This window comes from Oncorhynchus kisutch, linkage group LG1 (assembly GCF_002021735.2).
Source record: "Oncorhynchus kisutch isolate 150728-3 linkage group LG1, Okis_V2, whole genome shotgun sequence".
NCBI lineage: Eukaryota > Metazoa > Chordata > Actinopteri > Salmoniformes > Salmonidae > Oncorhynchus > Oncorhynchus kisutch.
In genome coordinates this window covers 41497429-41515812 of record NC_034174.2, presented here as the reverse complement: position 1 = coordinate 41515812, position 18384 = coordinate 41497429, and the positions used below count along the sequence as shown (strand labels likewise).

The 18384-nt window shown below is 45.7% G+C and overlaps 1 protein-coding gene across 4 annotated transcripts in view; it reads left to right on the top strand.

The window, feature by feature from the left end:
- LOC109893808 (protein hinderin) overlaps positions 1-18384 on the top strand; it is a 37058-nt gene that overhangs the window by 7981 nt on the left and 10693 nt on the right. For all 4 annotated transcript variants that reach the window (XM_020487030.2, XM_020487016.2, XM_020487010.2 and 1 more), the window contains 5 exons: positions 1160-1299; positions 2168-2829; positions 5779-5865; positions 6001-6110; positions 6240-6360. In XM_020487030.2, coding sequence (XP_020342619.1) covers positions 1160-1299; positions 2168-2829; positions 5779-5865; positions 6001-6110; positions 6240-6360 — 1120 coding nt within the window. The remainder of the gene's footprint in view (positions 1-1159; positions 1300-2167; positions 2830-5778; positions 5866-6000; positions 6111-6239; positions 6361-18384) is intronic.

Sequence of the window (18384 nt, the reverse complement as noted above, 5' to 3'; positions counted from 1 at the left end):
TCGGGGGAGAAGGGCCTTGGTCAGGGAGGTGACCAAGAACCCAATGGTCACTCTGATAGAGCTCCAGAGTTTGTCTGTGGGGATGTGAGAAAATTCCAGAAGGACAACCATCTCTGCAGCACTCCACCAATCAGGCCTTTATGGTAGAGTGGCCAGAAGGAAGCCACTCCTCAGTAAAATTCACATGACAGCCCGCTTGGCATTTGCCAAAAGGCACCTAAAGGACTCTGACCATGAGAAACAAGATTCTCTGGTCTGATGAGACCAATATTGAACTCTTTGGCCTGAATGCCAAGTCTGGAGGAAACCATGCACCATCCCTACGGTGAAGCATGGTGTTGGCAGCATCATGCAGTGGGGATGTTTTTCCGTAGCACGGACTGTGACACTAGTCAGGATAGATCAACTGAGCAATGTAAAGAGAGATCCTTGATAAAAACCTGCTCCAGAGCGCTCAGGACCTCAGACTGGGGTGAAGGTTCACCTTCCAACAGGACAACGACCCTCTGCACACAGCCAAGACAAGGCACGAGTGGCTTCGGCACAAGTCTCTGAATGTGCTTGAATGGACCAGCAAAAATGTCTTGACCTGGTTTTTGCTTTGTCATTATAGGGTATTGTGTGTAGATTGAGGGAAGAAAATGATTTAATCAATTGTGGAATAAGGTTGGAATGTATTTGAAAAGTCAAGGCGTCTGAATGCTTTTCAATGCACTGTGTATGTGATCTGATGCTTTGTTAATAAGGTAGGGGTTGCAATGGAAGTATGTATCTGCTGTCATTAAGCAGGCCCCTCATGCTCAGCAGTGGTTTTGCTCCAGATGAGCTCTCTTGTCTGGCATTCAGCCTGGCACCCAGATCTGGCATCACTGCCCAGCTCTGCTCAGCCTGGCCCGACCCAGATGGAGAAATCTGGAATGCTCTACCCTCCCAACATTTTTATCATGCTCTTACTTTTCAGTTTTTCTTTTTCAACATCTTGAGTTGAAACTCACTGTTGTCTTTCACTTTGCTGGCTTAATGATGGGGTGGTGGGTGGGATGTTCTTTTGGGCTTATGTTATGTGACATGCCTGCAAAATGTAAATAAAAACGTATTACAAGAAAGGAAGAAAAATGGAGACTAATATGACCCTTAACCCCAGCCCCCTGTGGCCCAGGCCTACAGCAGCAGTATCGGGAGTGTCAGGAGCTGCTTGGGCTCTACCAGCAGTACCTCTCTCAGCAGCAGGAGAAACTCAACCAGTCCATTGCCCAGCTCAGCCACATCCGCAGCTCCCACTATAACTCCCAAAGCAAGGTACTCCCTGTGTGTGTGTGTGTGTGAACGCCTGCAACATGCGTAATACAAGATTGTGATACAGATGCGCATCTGAGAGATGGCGAAAGTGTGAATGTGTGTGAAAGAGCATATTTGTGTGTGTGTGCGCCCGTCACCTTTCCTAGTGAGCCATCTCCAAACAACAGCGCTATTCACCATCAAACGCAATACCCCCAACTGGGAGAGATGCACATACACACTCACATTTTCTTTTCGAAAGACCTGTCCTAAGACTTAGACAGCACATCAAATGTCACGACAGCTATGGAAAAGTCCACTATGAGCGCGTACAGTAGCACAAACCATTTCTCAAGGTAATCATTTAGACAACTTCGTCATCCTCCGTGGCCTACGGTGGGGCTGAGTAATGCGTGTTTGCGTGCTCTGTGACCGCACACTGGATTAGTCAGTCGCTCTCTTGTCTTGCTGAAGGTGGGCACTTTTCTCTTCTCTACTCTAAGGGTTTATCTTTTTCGCTTCAGAGACCTTGGTTTCCCTGTGCTCAGCACTTTTTTCCCCCCAGAATCTCTTGCCCAAACCAAATTGAAGTGAAAGATTCCATACCTCTTACTTCTGCGTTGTCGAGTATATCTTGGCTTAACCATTGCTCTCTCACAGAAAAGTTAAAACAGGTAAAGGAAGGAGTGACCCCTTACTCTTAAACACTTGTAGAGATTGGAGACGAATACATGACAAGTTTCAGATTTTATTAATGCCTACATACTGTAGCAGTTAATACAGGCTGAAATCCAGGTGCATAAGATTAAATGGTAACATTGAATAATATATTGACAATAGATACAAATGGAAAGGTATATTTGACTGGGTGGCTCTCTTGTCTCCACAGGCCCCCAGCAGTGAGGGAGCCTCCACCAAGCTTAGCAGGGGAGAGAGGGCCACAGCCTTGGACGGCTCCTACCTAGACCTGGCCACTCTTGGAGGAACGGGGACAAACAGAGGAGGAAGAGAGCGAAATGGTGGAGGAAGAGTCCCATCCCTGAGTCCTGCCTCTCTCTCGGACGACCTTCACTCAGACACTCCCCCTCCCTATTCCTCCAGCGACCAATCCCAGGGACCAATGAAACCACGGGGCTGCCGAGGAGGGGCCCATAGCGAGCTTCGTCTAGCGTCCCAACGCAGCAGACAGGAAAGTCTGGTCAATGGGAGGTTCCCCCATAGGGGGGCCACAGAAGCCCCTCTACTGGGCAACACCAGCCCGCTGCTCCACAACGGCCCTGGTGAACTACTCAAAGACAGCAGAGGTCTACTTGGACCTGGAGGGTTACTACCCGGAGAAGACCCATCGGGGGAGGGAGTAGAGGCAGAGGGGGCCCTCACAGCACCCCTCCTGGGCCCGGAGGACTGGGAGGAGAGGAGGCACCAGCTGTTACTGCAGAAGCTGCAGCTGGAGGTGGAGAGAGAGCGGCTGCAGGCACGGCTGGCCCAGCAGGAGGAGCGTCTGATCAGACAGAACCAGCATCTCCGACACACACGCCTAGACTACAGCAGGTATTAAATTGAATTACATTTTATACTGAACAAAAATATTAATTCAACATGCAACAATTTCAAAGATTTTACCAAGTTACAGTTCGTATAAGGAAATTAGTCAATTGAGGCCCTAATCAATGGATTTCACATGACTGGGAATACAGATATGTGTCTGCAACAATCTCAGATGCCCCCCCCCCAAAAAAATAATAATAAATAAATAAATAAGCAGGGGTGTGGATCAGAAAACCAGTCAGTATCTGGTGTGACCATCATTTGCCCCATGCAGTGCGACACATCTCCTTCGCATACAGTTGATCAGGCTGTTGATTGTGGAATGTTGTCCCACTCCTCTTTAATAGCTGTGCGAACTTGTTGGATATTAGTGGGAACTGGAGCACGCTGTCGTATGCGTCGATCCAGAGCATCCCAAACAATGCTCAATGGGTGACATGTCTGAGAATGCAGGCCATGGAAGAACTGGGACATTTTCAGCTTCCAGGAATTGTGTATGGGGCCGTGCATTATCATGCTGAAACATGAGGTGATGGTGGTGGATGAATGGCACTACGATGGGCCTCAGGGTCACGGCATGTCTGTGCATTCAAATTGTCATCGATAAAATGCAATGGTGTTGGTTGTCCGTAGCTTATGCTTGCCCATACAATAACCTCACTGCCACCATGGGGCACTGTGTTCACAACGGCATCTACAAACTGCTCGACCCACACGACGCCATGCAGATGATTTGTGGTTGTGATGCCGGTTTGACCTACTGCCATATTTTCTAAAATGACGTTGGTAGAGAAATTAACATTTATATTATCTTGGAACAGCTCTGGTGGACATTCCTGCAGTCACCATGCCAATTACACGTTCCCTCAACTTAGGTTGTGACAAAACTGCACATTTCAGAATGGTCTTTTATTGTCCCTAGCACAAGTCGCACCTGTGTAATGATCAATTCTACAGTATTTCAATAAAATATTTCCAGGACAAAATTACATCTATTTTGTTCTAGTGGGGACAGTAACATTAGCGCTACCTATTAGTCACCTGGAGTGTATGTGTATATACAATGCATTCAGACCCTTTGACATTTTCACATTTTGATAATTCTAAAATTGATTAAATAAAAACAGGTTTTTAGAAATGTTTGCAAATGAAAAGATACCTTATTTACATAAGTATTCAGACCCTTTGCTACGAGACTCGAAATTGAGCTCAGGTGCATCCTGTTTCCATTGATGCTTATGTAAATGTAATATTTCACTTTTATTTTTATAAATTTGCAAAAATGTCTAAACCTGTTTTTGCTTTGTCATTATGGGGTATTGTGTGTAGATTGGTGAGTGGGGACAACTATTTAATCCATTGTAGAATAAGGCTGTAATTGAACAAAATGTGGAAAAAGTCAAGGGGTCTGAATACTTTTCCGAATGCACTGTAGATCATTGATATAGGACCTGCACATACTGCACACAGCAGGGATCGACTTTCAGGTAAATTTGCCAGTGGCACACCGGGCCAGTGCCAACTCAAAGGTACTGGCCGGAATGGGGAAAAAATGCATACTTGCACAAGATCTAACAGGAATCGAATGATGCATGCATAATTTCAATAGCAGGTGATTTTTATCTTTCATTTGCGGGCTGAGCAAGAAGCCTATACAGGGTTCATACAGACATTGGCAAGTCAAATTCAAGGACTTTTTCAAGCATTTAATTGTAATTATTAAGGACCTACAATGTATATTTAATTGTTGTAATATCTATAGAACCCCCCCCCCCCCCCCCCCACACTTCAAGAATGTTTTTTTAAAGGCCTACCAAATGGCATTATGCATTATGCATTGACATTCACATTATTTTTACATTCTAAAATATGTCAGAATAACGTGGGCATTGCCTGACTAAATAGACATGCTGTCGACACAAACACACTAATGGAGTCTGTGCATTTGGTAAATAGTCAGTCTTGCCATTCGAGATGTTGAAGAGTTACTGAGAGGTTATTATCATATTTTAAAACGAGAATGCGACCAAAAATCGGGTTCCCTTTGTAATGGAACGCTTTGAATGGAAAACCAAGTTGAAGCCAAACATTGGAAGTTGTTTTGCCAATAATAACTGGGACATGGTTATCCCGCAACAGAAGCGTCAGGAAACAAAATAATGGTCTTACATCTCATAAAAACTGATCAGAAATGAAATCGCAGATCATTTATTTTGGGGCAGTAGAACTTGGAAATCGGCTAGCATAACGTCAAAGACTTTTCAAGGACCATAGAGCCTAAAGGTAAGCTATTCCATGATGATTGACTTGCGCATTGCAAATATTCCACTAAGACTTAACTTTTTAAATACCTGGTTTGCATACCCATTCTTACCTTAGTATTTACTGGTAGATATCATAACTTGGAACATGTCTTACTGCTTTCCTACCCCTACCGCTGTCAGTCTTCGCTCCACCGAGAACGATGTTTGACAGTTGCGTTCTCTCTCTGCCCAACAGATTATCTATAGGATATATATAAATATGCGTGTAGCGCGCGTATGAGGATTAATCAACATAACGAACAGCTTCGAGAATCCTTCCGTTTTTAAATTATAAAAAAAAACAAAAAAAAACAGGTATGTTGCCTAGCGTTATTAAAATATTTTTGATTGTGGTGATCAACTGGGCCAGAAGATTTCCAAAACCTCCCCAGTATGCCGAGACAGACGGGGGCATTCCCGTGCTGTACTTGCCTCTTTAGAAAGTTGTTTTTGTTTTTGGTCAATTGCACATTATGTTAATAAATCATAATGATATTTAACATTTAAAAAAAAGCGAATTGTGAACCGAAAACTAATGTGATCAGGTGAAAACGTTTCACTGCCACAAGTCAAACGGTGCAGTATTGAAGCCTGGTCAAACACGATGTGAACAATATTTGGGGCCTGTACTTAATGTTGTGTCTTACAGGTTCCAGCGAGCCACTTTAGATGAACTCAGCCACTCCATGCCCAGAAATGGGACCGATCCTTTACCCAACAGCCGTGCACTACTCAGGTAAAGCCTTGGAACCACCTCACTCAATCTCTCACACACTCTTTCCTCTCCATCTCTCGCTCTCTGAGTAACTGGCATTTTTGTATCTAGTAATCCAACCATTCGCTGACAAAGTTTGACTCTGTGTCTCTGCAGTGAGATGAGAGGGTGTGACGATGCAGAGGACTTGGCAGCGGAGCAAGAAGTACCTCCACACAAAGACAATACTGCACACATCCCCCTGCAAAACTCCATACACTCCCCTGGTAGGTTGTGTGCATTTGTGTGTGACAGCTCTGTATCCATTGGCTGCCAGTTAGCCATCCCTGCTTCATAGTCTCCTTCATTAGAGTTCTGAAGTCCCATTTTTTTCTTTTTTTGTCCTCCATATGCAGAGCCCTGTCATAACAAGTCCAGGAGGGATATAGCCACCTCTCCTGTGGTGCCCCAGAGCATTCTCAAAGCCACCCCAGCACCGGTGATGTCCCCCACTCTACCTAGGACCCCCCACGCTAGGTAAGCCACAGAATTTGGTGTCCCAATCACAACCCTGTTGTATCCCTTACACCATTGCTGTTTCCCAATTGACTGCACTGGACTGCACCGCAACACCGCGTCTTAGCCTTGATCCAAGGATAGCTTAGCCTAGGTCATCATTATCAGTACTTTTTCAAGGTCAAAATAAAGTGTGTTGTCAATTTTCTTTGGGCTGTGATGACATTAATACGCTATTGTCCAACGTAGTGTACACATGTCCAGGAAGTTGCAGGTGCTGGGTACACAAAGTAAACCAAAAATAGAGAATAGATCCCTGTCCACTGAGTGCTCCTGCTGGGTTGAAACGATGCACAAAAAACATTGGGAGCATTCATCAGTGTGTGGATATTTGTATTTTATTAATGATCCCCGTTATCTGTATCGATTTATTTCATATGGCTAAATTTAGAGTCTTAACTAAGCATTGAGCACTGAATAAACAAAGTGTTGTTAAAAGCTGTGCTGTATTTTCATCAAATAACATTTTGTGGGTGTGGCAATGCTTGTGGTGTGTTTTCTATCATATCTAGAAACATTCAGATTAGAAAAATACTATTTTCATGAACAGGTCAGGCAGGGTGGAAGATGTTGTCGAACGGGTGTGGAAAGAAAATAAAAAGAGGGAGGAAAGAAGGGAATGGGGAGCATGAGGCTGAGGTGGGCCTGGTCGGCACTGGGACTTGGCTTGGCGTTTGATGGGCTAAATGAAGCTTTCTCCCGGGCTAGCGGCAAGGCTGACAGGAGTCAAGCTGCGTTCCATTAGTTGTCCTAGCAGGGACCCAGCAGCGGGTGTAATTGAACAGACTTCTGTGGGGATGCACAGTCTCTGTCTCTGAGAGGAGAGAGGGGGGGGTGGGGTTGAGGGAGGGTGGGATTGAGAGAGAGAGGGGGTAGTATTGAGAGAGAGAGAGGGGGGGGGGGATTGAAAGGGAGGGGGGGATTGAGCCTTGAGAGAGGGCGAGGGGGAGCCTTGAGAGAGGGCGAGGGGGAGCCTTGAGAGAGGGCGAGTGGGAGCCTTGAGAGAGGGCGAGTGGGAGCCTTGAGAGAGGGCGAGTGGGAGCCTTGAGAGAGGGCGAGTGGGAGCCTTGAGAGAGGGCGAGTGGGAGCCTTGAGAGAGGGCGAGTGGGAGCCTTGAGAGAGGGCGAGTGGGAGCCTTGAGAGAGGGCGAGTGGGAGCCTTGAGAGAGGGCGAGTGGGAGCCTTGAGAGAGGGCGAGTGGGAGCCTTGAGAGAGGGCGAGTGGGAGCCTTGAGAGAGGGCGAGTGGGAGCCTTGAGAGAGGGCGAGTGGGAGCCTTGAGAGAGGGCGAGTGGGAGCCTTGAGAGAGGGCGAGTGGGAGCCTTGAGAGAGGGCGAGTGGGAGCCTTGAGAGAGGGCGAGTGGGAGCCTTGAGAGAGGGCGAGTGGGAGCCTTGAGAGAGGGCGAGTGGGAGCCTTGAGAGAGGGCGAGTGGGAGCCTTGAGAGAGGGCGAGTGGGAGCCTTGAGAGAGGGGCGAGTGGGAGCCTTGAGAGAGGGCGAGTGGGAGCCTTGAGAGAGGGCGAGTGGGAGCCTTGAGAGAGGGCGAGTGGGAGCCTTGAGAGAGGGCGAGTGGGAGCCTTGAGAGAGGGCGAGTGGGAGCCTTGAGAGAGGGCGAGTGGGAGCCTTGAGAGAGGGCGAGTGGGAGCCTTGAGAGAGGGCGAGTGGGAGCCTTGAGAGAGGGCGAGTGGGAGCCTTGAGAGAGGGCGAGTGGGAGCCTTGAGAGAGGGCGAGTGGGAGCCTTGAGAGAGGGCGAGTGGGAGCCTTGAGAGAGGGCGAGTGGGAGCCTTGAGAGAGGGCGAGTGGGAGCCTTGAGAGAGGGCGAGTGGGAGCCTTGAGAGAGGGCGAGTGGGAGCCTTGAGAGAGGGCGAGTGGGAGCCTTGAGAGAGGGCGAGTGGGAGCCTTGAGAGAGGGCGAGTGGGAGCCTTGAGAGAGGGCGAGTGGGAGCCTTGAGAGAGGGCGAGTGGGAGCCTTGAGAGAGGGCGAGTGGGAGCCTTGAGAGAGGGCGAGTGGGAGCCTTGAGAGAGGGCGAGTGGGAGCCTTGAGAGAGGGCGAGTGGGAGCCTTGAGAGAGGGCGAGTGGGAGCCTTGAGAGAGGGCGAGTGGGAGCCTTGAGAGAGGGCGAGTGGGAGCCTTGAGAGAGGGCGGGAGCCTTGAGAGAGGGCGAGCCTTGAGAGAGGGCGAGCCTTGAGAGAGGGCGAGCCTTGAGAGAGGGCGAGCCTTGAGAGAGGGCGAGCCTTGAGAGAGGGCGAGCCTTGAGAGAGGGCGAGCCTTGAGAGAGGGCGAGCCTTGAGAGAGGGCGAGCCTTGAGAGAGGGCGAGCCTTGAGAGAGGGCGAGCCTTGAGAGAGGGCGAGCCTTGAGAGAGGGCGAGCCTTGAGAGAGGGCGAGCCTTGAGAGAGGGCGAGCCTTGAGAGAGGGCGAGCCTTGAGAGAGGGCGAGCCTTGAGAGAGGGCGAGCCTTGAGAGAGGGCGAGCCTTGAGAGAGGGCGAGCCTTGAGAGAGGGCGAGCCTTGAGAGAGGGCGAGCCTTGAGAGAGGGCGAGCCTTGAGAGAGGGCGAGCCTTGAGAGAGGGCGAGCCTTGAGAGAGGGCGAGCCTTGAGAGAGGGGGAGCCTTGAGAGAGGGGGAGCCTTGAGAGAGGGGGAGCCTTGAGAGAGGGGGAGCCGGAACCTTGAGAGAGGGGGAGGGGAAACCTTGAGAGAGGGGGAGGGGAAACCTTGAGAGAGGGGGAGGGGAAGCCTTGAGAGAGGGGGAGGGGGAGCCTTGACAGAGGGGGAGGGGAGCCTTGACAGAGGGGGAGGGGGAGCCTTGACAGAGGGGGAGGGGGAGCCTTGACAGAGGGGGAGGGGGAGCCTTGACAGAGGGGGAGGGGGAGCCTTGACAGAGGGGGAGGGGGAGCCTTGACAGAGGGGAGGGGGAGCCTTGACAGAGGGGGAGGGGGAGCCTTGACAGAGGGGGAGGGGGAGCCTTGACAGAGGGGTAGGGGGAGCCTTGACAGAGGGGTAGGGGGAGCCTTGACAGAGGGGTAGGGGGAGCCTTGAGGGAGAGGCGGAGCCTTGAGGGAGAGGCGGAGCCTTGAGGGAGAGGGGGAGCCTTGAGGGAGAGGGGGAGCCTTGAGGGAGAGGGAGAGGCGGAGCCTTGAGAGAGAGCGGGGGAGAGCCTTGAGAGAGAGCGGGGGCGTTGAGGGGAGGATGAGAGAGAGGGCAGGATTGAGACAGGGGTAGGAGGCTTGAGAGAGGGGAGAGGTAGATTTGAGAGAGAGGGGAGAGGTAGATTTGAGAGAGAGAAGGGGAGAGGCTTGGGGGGAGGCTTGAGAGGGGGGGGGGGTTGAGGGGAGGATGAGAGAGGGGAGGAGGCTTGAGAGAGAAAGAGGGGGATGGGGGAGTGAGGGAGAGTGGAATAGGGAGAGGTGGGGAGAGGAACAGATGGAAAGAGGGCTAGAGAGGAATAGGGAGGGGGAGAGAGAGAGCGGAGGGGGGACAGGAGTAGAGGATTAGGGGGGAGGGATGATATGGGGGGGAGAGAGAGGGAGGAAATGGGGGAGAAAGGGAGGAATTGGGGGAGGGGGAATAGGGAGAGGGAGGGAGGAATAGCGAGAGTGAGTTAGAGAGGGAGAGATGGAGGAGGGAGAGGGAAGGAGAGAGAGCATGGAATAGAGGGAGGAAGAGGAAGAGTGTGCGTGCGAGGAAGAGTGTGCGTGCGAGGAAGAGTGTGCGCGAGGAAGAGAGTGCGTGCGAGGAAGAGGGAGAGAGTGTGAGGAAGAGGGAGAGAGTGCGAGGAAGAGGGAGAGGAGTAGGGAGGGAGGGAGGGAGAGAGTGAGGAAGAGGTTGGAATAGGGAGAGAGCATGGAATAGGTCGAGAGGGAGAGGAGTGAGGAAGAGGGAAAGGAGTAGGGGGAGAGACAGAATTCGTTACGAATGCCTCCCCATCGCTTGTGTGGAAAGGTAATTAATGTGACCGTGTTGTCTTCCCTGTGTGTGTGTGTGTGTTGCTTAGCTTGTATGAAATAGTGTGATTTCATTTTTTAGGGAACACGTTTCCTCCTTTTTTTTCCATTTTATTTCTGTTAAGTGTCTTTCTGTCTGTGCATATGAATATTACACATTTCTTCAAGTGTGAACTTAAAATGTCCTACTGGGAACATGGTCGTCCATAGCCTAGCAACATGAAGCATCAAGACAGCTTGTCTCTGACTCAGCCAGAAGGAAAGCTCTTCACAATGTTCTGACAAATTGTTTGTACATCTTAAACAATGCAATATGGTCAAAGTAACCACCACCATGCCAATTGAACCAACTCCAGCAGATGGCCATTAAAACCACTAAGGGAAATCATGGATACAGGTAATTAGTAATATGGAGTGGCTGCGGTTTTGGATTTTCTGGAATCCAACATGCTGTTGCTTAAAAAAAATAATACGTAGATTTCTGCTCATGCGGGGTCCACGAGCTTCCCTCCTGCTTAGTGCTCACTTACTTGTGATGCTACCACTTGTACACAAACCAGCAGTCAATAGCAATGTAATGTTATTTTCCATCATTAACCATGTTTATGTGAGTAAAGTCACACCGTATTTAGAAAAAGATTAGCACAGCTGGGATGGAAACAGGTCATTTCGGTACAATTTTATAAATGCAGACAGATCATTTGTGCTTTCGATATAGTGGGATCCTTTTGTGTCTGTAAAATGTATAAGCCGAGATGGTGTGTGTGGTCCCTCCCACTATGACTCGGGAAAGCATGCAGTTTATTAGGCTACAGGTGAAATACGTTATGATGAACTTCACAGGGTGTGGAAAGTGCACGGTGATCTTGATGCTCCTTTCCGATAAATATCGAGACTCTTATTCTGATGACGTGATTGATGCTTGACATAATACAAATATTATGGATAAAACGTATCCATAATAATCTCAGCATGTAGACTAGCCTACCCGCACTGTATCTGCCAGCTGTTGGCTAAATTGCAGAGAGGCACATTTGCTATTTAACGCAACATTCTGTGACCGTGGAGATCGGTAGAGTTGAAAATGCGATGGAAACACATTGAACTTTAGATGTATTTATTTGACCTCCTTTTTCTCCCCAATTTCGTGTGATCCAATTACGATCTTGTCTCATCGCTGCAACCTCCCAATGGGCTCGGGAGAGTCATGCGTCCTCTGAAACATTACCCCCCCCCCCCCCCCTAACTGCTCTTCTTAACAGTCCGCTTAACCCAGCTGCACCAATGTGTCTGAGGAAACAAGGTTCAACTGACGAGGGCACAACTGGGAGGACCTGAACTTTAGATTTATATTAGTTACATTAAAACTTAGTATGTAGAATGTACTTTTATTGTTTTGTTTTTTTCATATTCGCATGAAAATCTGTCAATTGGAAGAAACCTACAGTGGCAAGAAAAGGTATGTGAAATTTGATCTGATCTTCATTTAGGTCACAACAATAGACAAACACAGTCTGCTTAAAACTAATAACACAAACAATTATACATTTTCATCTCTTTTTTGAACACACTGTAAACATTCACATTGCAGGGTGGAAAAAGTATGTGAACCCTTGAATTTAGTAAATGTTTGACCCTCCTTTGGCAGCAATAACCTCAACCAAACGTTTTCTGTAGTTGCAGATCAGACCTGCACAACGGTCAGGAGGAATTTTGAACCATTCCTCTTTACAAAACTGTTTCAGTTCAGCAATATTCTTGGGATGTCTGGTGTGAACTGCTCTCTTGAGGTCATGCCACAGCATCTCAATCGGTTTGAGGTCAGGACTCTGACTGGGCCAGTCCAGAAGGTGTATTTTCTTCTGTTGAAGCCATTCTGTTGTTGATTTACTTCTGTGTTTTGGGTCATTGTCCCGTTGCTTCACCCAACTTCTGTTGAGCTTCAAAATGGCATGATAAACTTGGGAATTCATTTTTCTGTCTGTGATAGCAAGCTGTCCAGGCCCTGAGGCAGCAAAGCAGCCCCAAACCATGATGCTCCCTCCACCATACTTTACAGTTGAGATGAGGTTTTGATGTTGGTGTGCTGTGCCTTTTTTCCTCCACACATAGTGTTGTGTGTTCCTTCCAAACAACTCAACTGTAGTTTCATCTGTCAACAGAATATTTTGTTGAATATCCAGGTGCACTTTTGCAAACTTCAGATGTGCAGAAATGTTGTTGGTTTTTTTGGACAGCAGTGGCTTCTTCCGTGGTGTTCTCCCATGATCACCATTCTTGTTTAGTGTTTTACGTATTGTAGACTTGTCAACCGAGATGTTAGTATGTTCCAGAGATTTCTGTAAGTCTTAAGTTGACACTCCAGGATTCTTCTTAACCTCATTGATCATTCTGCATTGTGCTCTTGCAGTCATCTTTGCAGGATGGCCACTCCTAGGAAGAGTAGCAACAGTACTGAACTTTCACCATTTATAAACAATGTGTCTTACCATGGACTGATAAACATCAAGGCTTTTAGAGATAATTTTGTAACCCTTTCCAGCTTTATGCATTCTTAATTTTGGGTCTACTGAGATCTCTTTTCTTCGAGTCATGGTTCACATCAGGCAATGCTTCTTATGAATAGCAAACTCAACTCACATTTTTTTTTTTTATAGAGCAAGGCAGCCCTAAACAACATCTCCGATCTTGTCTCACTGATTGGACTCCAGGTTAGCCTATGGGTTTACATACTTTTTCCAACCTACACTGTAAATGATGTATTCAATATAGACAAGAAAAAAAAAAAAAAAATTGTATTAGTAATTTATATATTTGTCTTGTTGTGACCTAGATGATCAGATGAAATTTGATGACTAATTTATTCAGACATCCAGGTAATTCCAAAGGGTTCGCATGCTTTTTCTTGCCACTGTCGCTACTGCAAACATTGGCTAAACAGGAGGCTGACAGCTGGCTGTATTGTGGCATAACTATAAAGATTACATCACACAAAACCCAAATTGTTTTTCCCCAATACAATGTGTAGATTGTGTCTTGCTTGTGCTACCGCAATATCTGCGAGAAGATGCAATATCAGATGAGAAGGTTGTATCCTTCATATATATCTTTGGAATGTTTGCCAACAAAAAGCTGCGACTTGAACAATGTAAATTATTGCAATAAAAATGCATGTTCGCTAACTGGACAGGCAAACTCGGCCGAGTACTAAACTGTAAACCAATGAAAACGTGTACTGTCTCCGCTGATCATTGTCTGCAATCACATTCTCCATATCTAAGTACTAAACGCAGCTGGTGACCGCTCAAAGCAAATGTATTTATACAGCCCTTCTGACATCAGCTCATATCTCAAAGTGCTGTACAGAAACCCAGCCTAAAACCCCAAACAGCAAGCAATGCAGGTGTAGAAGCTCGAGATCTCCGTCCGACAAACTGCTTTCAGGTAAAGTTTTACATTTATTTGTAATTAACTATTTAGTTATAGAAACGTGATACCGTTGATGCAAGCTGTAAAATGACTCCCAACATAGAATGCAGCAACCGTAGTAATGTAGCTAGCTTGCTAGTTAGCTAACTAGTTACAACAAGTAGATATATGTTGCTAGCTAGCAGGAGCAGATGGCTTTAATCACTAGCTTGCATGTCATTCCTGGACCAGGAGGGTTTTAGTTATCAGGTTATTCCAATTAATTTACAACTACAAACATCTATCTATAGGACAAGTAGTGTAAAGGAAATATATTCATCAAGGAAGGATTCACTGAGTTTAATTTAAACTGACAAATAAGAAAGGCCACATTATCCCTGTCAATAGTTTGGCTGTCAGGATGTTCATTTTCTAGCACAAGCTACATTCCTTTGCGGTGATTAATTTATTCATTCTTGTCTCTTCCTTTTGTCTCGTGATCTTTTCAGCTCTCCTTTGTCCTGCTCCCAGAGATCAACCTTCATGGGGCGGCAGGTAGCCTAGTTGTTAGTGTTGGGCCAGTAACCAAAAGGTTGTTAAATCGAATCCCCGAGCTGACAAGGTAAAAATCTGCCGTTCTGCCCCGGAACAAGGAAGTTAACCCACTGTTCCTAGGCCATCATTGTAAATAAGAATTTGTTCTTAACTGACTTGCCTAGTTAAATAAAGGTCAAATAAAAACCAAGTGCAATTCAACAAGCGTGAGCTGATTCACTCCCCTGTGAGGAGAACCATCCTACTGCAGTTTGGACTATCCCTGCTGTCTCTATTTAGACATTGGGACCACATGCTGTATGTCTTTGCCTGTTGTCTTTCTTTGTGGGTTTTGTCTTACAGTCTAGTGCATTTTAAAGTTGAAGAACACCAACTACAGATACATGTGCTTGTTTGAGCAAGCACATGTATACTGAACAAAAATATAAATGCAACAATTTCAACGAGCTTAGTTCATATAAGGAAATCGGTCAATAAAAAAATAAAATAATAATAAGTCATTAGGACTGACTATGGATTTCACATGAATGGACAGGGGCACAGCCATGGGTGAACATAGGCCCACCAACTTGGGAGCCAGGCCAATCAGAATAAGTTTTTCCCCACAAAAGGGCTTTCTTACAGTCAGAAATACTCCTCAGTTTCATAAGCTGTCCTGGTGGCTAGTCTCAGAAAATCTAGCAGGTGAAGAAGCTGGACGTGGAGGTCCTGGGCTGGTGTGGTTACATGAGGTCTGCGGTTATGAGGCCTGTTGGATGTACGACCAAATTCTCTAAATTGGTGGTGGCTTGTGGTAGAGAAAATAACATTCATTTCTCTGGCAACACCTCTGGTGGACATTCCTGCAGTTGGCCAATTGCACACTCCCTCAACTTGACAGATCTGTGGCATTGTGTTGTGACCAAACTGCACATTTTAGAGTGACCTTTTATTGTCCCCAGCACAAGGTGCACCTGTCTCTAATGATCATGCTGTTTAATCAGCTTCTTGATATGCCACACCTGTGGGGAGAAATGCTCTCAGCTGCATATGGAAAATATTATTAATATTATTTAATGTTTGCGTATGTATTTTTGTTCAGTATAGAATCAATTTAACAGGTGACAGATTATTATACTATTGGAACCAACATTATTTTCCAATAGCTTGGTTCTGTTCAGAACTATTATTTTTTTTCATTCTGTTCCACTGTTCCGACCAGCAAAGTAAAGTTCTGAACTGGTTTAAACCGCCCAAAAGTACCGGTTTATAGCGTTCCTTTCTGTTCCTTTTTAAACCTCAAATCTTTTTTCTTTTTTTTTAAACATTAAATTACTTAACCAACCAGAAAGCTATGGAGTGGATAAGCAATTTAATCTCTATAGGAAAGTCATTAAGACCAAATTGTATTTTGCCTTAACTGCATGGTTTAATCATAATGAAAGACACACTGTGCTGCCAGTCACTATGGACAGACCAGTGTAGGAGCGTGAGATGCAACGGTCATTTTGCGGGTGTGGAGAGAGACAGAGTGTGACGGAAGCTTGCCTTGATGCGCTGGATATCGTATGACATGGATCATCAGAATAAGGCCCACCGAATTATACAGTTAATTTGGAAAGTCATCAGACCCCTTGACTAAACACTTTGTTACGTTACAGCCTTAAAATGTATTAAATAAAATAATCCTCAATCTACACACAATACCCCATAATGACAAAGTGAAAACAGTTTTTTTTTTTTGCACATTTTTATAAAGAATTAAACATTATTTTCATAAGTTTTCAGACCCTTTACTATGAGACTTGAAATTGAGCTCCGATGCATCCTGTTTCCATTGATCAACCTTGATTGGAGTCCTCCTGTGGTAATTCAATTAATTGGAAATGATTTGGAAAGGCACACACCTGTCTATATAAGGTCCCACAGTTTACAGTGCATGTCAGAGCAAAAACCAAGCCATGAGGTTGAAGGAATTGTCCGTAGAGCTCTGAGACAGGATTGTGTTGGGGCACAGATCTGGGGAAGTGTACCAAAAAATGTCTGCAGCATTGAAGGTCCCCAAGAACGCAGTGGCCTCCATCATTCTTAAATGGAAGAAGTTTGAAACCACAAAGACTCTTCCTAGAGCTGGCACCCGGCCAAACTAATCAATCGGGGGAGAAGGGCATTGGTCAGGGAGGTGACCAAAAACCCGATGGTCACTCTGTCAGAGATCCTCTGTGGAGATGGTTGAGCCTTCCAGAAGGACAACCATCTCTGCAGCACCACCAATCAGGCCTTTATGGTAGAGTGGCCAGACGGAAGCCACTCCTCAGTAAAAGTCAGATGACAGGCACCTAAAGGACTCTCTGGTCTGATGAAACCAAGATTGAACTTTTTGGCCTGAATGCCAAGCGTCACGTCTGGAGGAAACCTGGCACCATCCCTACGGTGAAGCATGGTGGTGGCAGCATCATGCTATGGGGAAGTTTTTCAGCGGCAGGAACTGGGAGACTAGTCCGGCTTGAAGGAAAGATGAACGGAGCAAAGTGCAGAGAGATCCTTGATGAAAACCTGCTCCAGAGTGCTCCAGAGTGCTCCCCCCCCCCCCCCATCCAACCTGACAGAGCTTGAGAGGATCTGCAGAGAAGGATGTGAGAAACTCCCCAAATACAGGTGTGCCAAGCTTGTAGCGTCATACCTACCCAATAAGACTCGAGGCTGTATTCACTGCCAAAGGTGTTTAGAAAAGTGCACTGAGTAAATGTTCTGAATACATACATAAATGTAATATGTCCTTTTTTAAAATTCAAATAATGTGCAAAAATGTCTTTGTTTTTTTTGTCATTGGATAGTGTGTGTAGATTGAGGGGAAACAAAAAATGTCATATTTAGATCAAGGCTGTAACGCAAAGAAAAAGTGAAGGGGTTTGAATACTTTCCAAATGAACTGTGTGTGTGATGGGATGTATAGACATTTTAACAGTGTGGATAGAATACATTAAATTAAGAACATAGGCTCTGTCATGAGTGTCCTGCGAGGATCACAATGGGTCAGATAAGCTTGGCAATGGCTGACAATAACCAGACCCTGTCCCACCCGCAAAGGGGGAGGAGAGAACTGCCGGGTTGACGGCTCACACTCGGTTGTAAATTAAGCCGGAGAGGGCTCTCTCTTGCTTTTTAGTACCAATTTACAGACACTTTTGCCCGCCCAATACTCTTAACGTCCACAAGTGGATAATGGAACAGTAATTATAACATGGGGAATGTGGCTAATGGTCAGTGTTGAGATGTAGAAAATGAATGTCATATTGTTTTTCATTTTGTGATGCTATTAAAAACTGTACCAAATACTGTAACTTGTAAAGGATACCCCCTTTATCTGTCAAGTTTCCATCCAATACAAATTATATGGAAAATGATGAAAGTATCATATCCTTTGCACATTAACTTCTTACAGCTAGGGCACCCATCGACAACATTCCGCTGAAAAGGAAGCGTGCGAAATTCAAAAATATTTTTTCAGAAATATGTAACTTTCACACATTAACAAGTACAATACACCAAATGAAAAACTTCTTGTTAATCTACCCATCGTGTCCGATTTCAAAAAGGCTTTACAGCGAAAGCACAACATATGATTATGTTAGGTCAGAGCCAAGTCACAAAAACACACACAGCCTTTTTTCCAGCCAAAGAGATGAGTCACAAAAAGCTGAAATATAGATAAAATTAATCACTAACCTTTGATCTTCATCAGATGACACTCATAGGACATCATGTTACACAATACATGTATGTTTTGTTCCATAAAGTGCATATTTATATCCAAAAATCTCATTTTACATTGGCGTGTTACGTTCAGTAATCTTTTGCTTCCAAAACATCCACTGATTTTGCAGAGAGCCACATCAAATTACAGAAATACTCTAAATAAACATTGATAAAAGATACAAGTGTTATTCACAGAATTAAAGATATACTTCTCCTTAATGCAACCGCTGTGTCCGATTTAAAAATAAATAAATAATAATATATATATATATAAATATATAAATATATATATAAATATATATATAAATATAAATATAAATATATATATATAAATATAAATATATATAT